Below are 2,051 nucleotides of genomic sequence, written 5' to 3' on the forward strand. Positions count from 1 at the left end.
TGATGCTCTGGCTGGGGGTTCTACCCAGCTGGGGTGGGGGCCAGGGCAGCCCAGTCCTGCTGCCCCTTTCCAGGCTCATCTGTGCCTCTGACAGGTGGACAGCTGGTCCCTGGGCGTTCTCCTCTACATCCTGGTCCATGGCACGATGCCATTTGATGGCCACGACTACAAGACTCTGGTCAAGCAGATCACGAGTGGGGACTACAGGGAGCCCACGAAGCTATCAGGTAGGCAGACCCCTGCCACCCTGTGCATCCCCACTCTGCATTTTCCCTTCGGTGCCTGACCTGCTTCTTCCCCAGATGCCTGTGGGCTGATCCGGTGGATGCTGATGGTGAACCCGGAGCGCCGTGCCACCATCGAGGACATTGCCACACACTGGTGGGTGAACTGGGGCTACAAAGTGCCCATTGGGGAGCAAGAGCTGCTGCGGGAGAGCGAGTCTCCCCTGGCCACGGTGGCAGAGTGGCTTCGCCGCTCCTCTCGGCCCCTCCTGGAGAACAGCTCCAAGGTGCGATGCTTCCTGAAGCAGCACATCCCCGGCGTGACCCTGGAGCGGCAGCGCTCCCTCAAGAAGTCCAAGAAGGAGAACGATGTCTCCCACACACTGCAGGAGGTGACCCTGGCCCCAGAGAACCCCTCCAAGTCCATCCTCAAGCGGCCCAAGGGCATCCTGAAGAAGAGAAGCTCCTGCGAGCAGAAGGTGCCTGGCCCTGGCCCCCCACCGGCAGTGCCTGTAGGAGAGGTGAGGAGCGAGGATGATGAGGTGGCCACTGCAGGTCTCACTCGGATCGTGTCCTCAGGAACGCTGCCTTGCAGCACAGGCATTGGAGCAGCGCCCACAGCCGTGCCCAAGAAGGGAATACTGAAAAAACCATCGACAAGGGAGTCGGGGTATTACTCGTCCCTGGAGTGCTGCGAGTCTGGGGATGTCCTGGACACGGGGAGCTTGGACCTCGATGGGAATGTGTTTGCTGACACCCCCTCCCCAGAGCAGGGCCCCCAGGGTCTCCCTGCCCGCCGGAAAGGCATCCTCAAGCACAACGGCAAGTACTCCTCTAGCAGCACTGAGCCAGAGGGTCCCCCTGGGCAGAGCTTCGGGGGATTTGGTGAGGTGCCCCTGCCCCAGGCGCCCCGTGCCCGCCCATCCAGCGCTGTGAGCGAGGACAGCATCCTCTCCACAGAGTCCTTCGATCAGCTCGACCTGCCCACCCGTGTCCCCCACAGCAGTGGGAGCATGCGGGGCTGTGTCTCTGCCGACAGCCTCCTCCGGCTGGAAGAGGAGGAGGAGATGGAGGAAGGGCGCAGGCTGCGCCGATGGACTGTGACCCATTGCCGGAGCCCCCTGGGAGAGAGCAGCTTGTCCCTGGCCGGTTGTGACAACATCACTGAGCTCTACCGGCGCGCCGTGGCCATCGGCATGAAGTTGAGCTGAGGGCACCTCCCGGCAGGGCTCCCCAGGGTGGTGCGTGCTGGGGAGGGAGCCAAGCCCACCCTGTCCCAGGGCTGCTGGTGCTGCTGACCCACATCCCAACATATTTATTTTGCAGCCTCGTGCCCCTCCGGGAGGAGCGCGGCTGGGCAGGGAGGCAGGTGGCTGTGGGACATTGTGGAGGGGGGGATGCCCCAGGGCCAGGACATTAAATGGACCAAAGCCTCGAGTGATCCAGCCACCACCACTGTGGAGGGACTTGGGGGTCTCGGAGGCTCTCTGCCATCCTCCCCTTGCAAACAGGTTCATCTCATCTGGGAGTGGGGGGAAATCAAGAGGTTGAGGAGATTTTTTTTTTCGTTGCACTGTTTTTTGGCTGCACAGATAATGGATGGGGCAGGTGATATACCTCAAACAAGCTGGAGATGTAGCAGGGTGCTGGCGAGGGGCTGAAAGGTGCTGTCCGGGCTGCTGCCTGTGGGCTGGGCTCTCGGAACGTGCTGGGTCCAAACAGCCCTGGCCCCAGCTCTTCCCTCTCCTGTGCTGAGAAACCCAATGGGATCTGGCCAAAACCCCAGTCTGAGAACATGCTCTAATGCCAACATCTCTCTTTTTTTTT

At 61.8% G+C, this 2,051-nt stretch overlaps 1 protein-coding gene across 1 annotated transcript in view; it reads left to right on the forward strand.

Annotated features, from left to right (window-relative positions):
* The window catches only part of NUAK2 (NUAK family, SNF1-like kinase, 2), a gene marked incomplete at its 5' end in the record, with an annotated part of 6,385 nt that extends 4,950 nt beyond the window's left edge, over positions 1–1,435 (forward strand). The window contains 2 exons of the mRNA XM_010140783.1: positions 95–227; positions 303–1,435. Coding sequence (XP_010139085.1) covers positions 95–227; positions 303–1,435 — 1,266 coding nt within the window. The remainder of the gene's footprint in view (positions 1–94; positions 228–302) is intronic.
* Between the last annotated feature and the right edge of the window lie 616 nt (positions 1,436–2,051).

The sequence above is a fragment of the Buceros rhinoceros genome, unplaced genomic scaffold (genome assembly GCF_000710305.1).
Source record: "Buceros rhinoceros silvestris isolate BGI_N320 unplaced genomic scaffold, ASM71030v1 scaffold28267, whole genome shotgun sequence".
In the NCBI taxonomy this organism is placed as follows: domain Eukaryota; kingdom Metazoa; phylum Chordata; class Aves; order Bucerotiformes; family Bucerotidae; genus Buceros; species Buceros rhinoceros.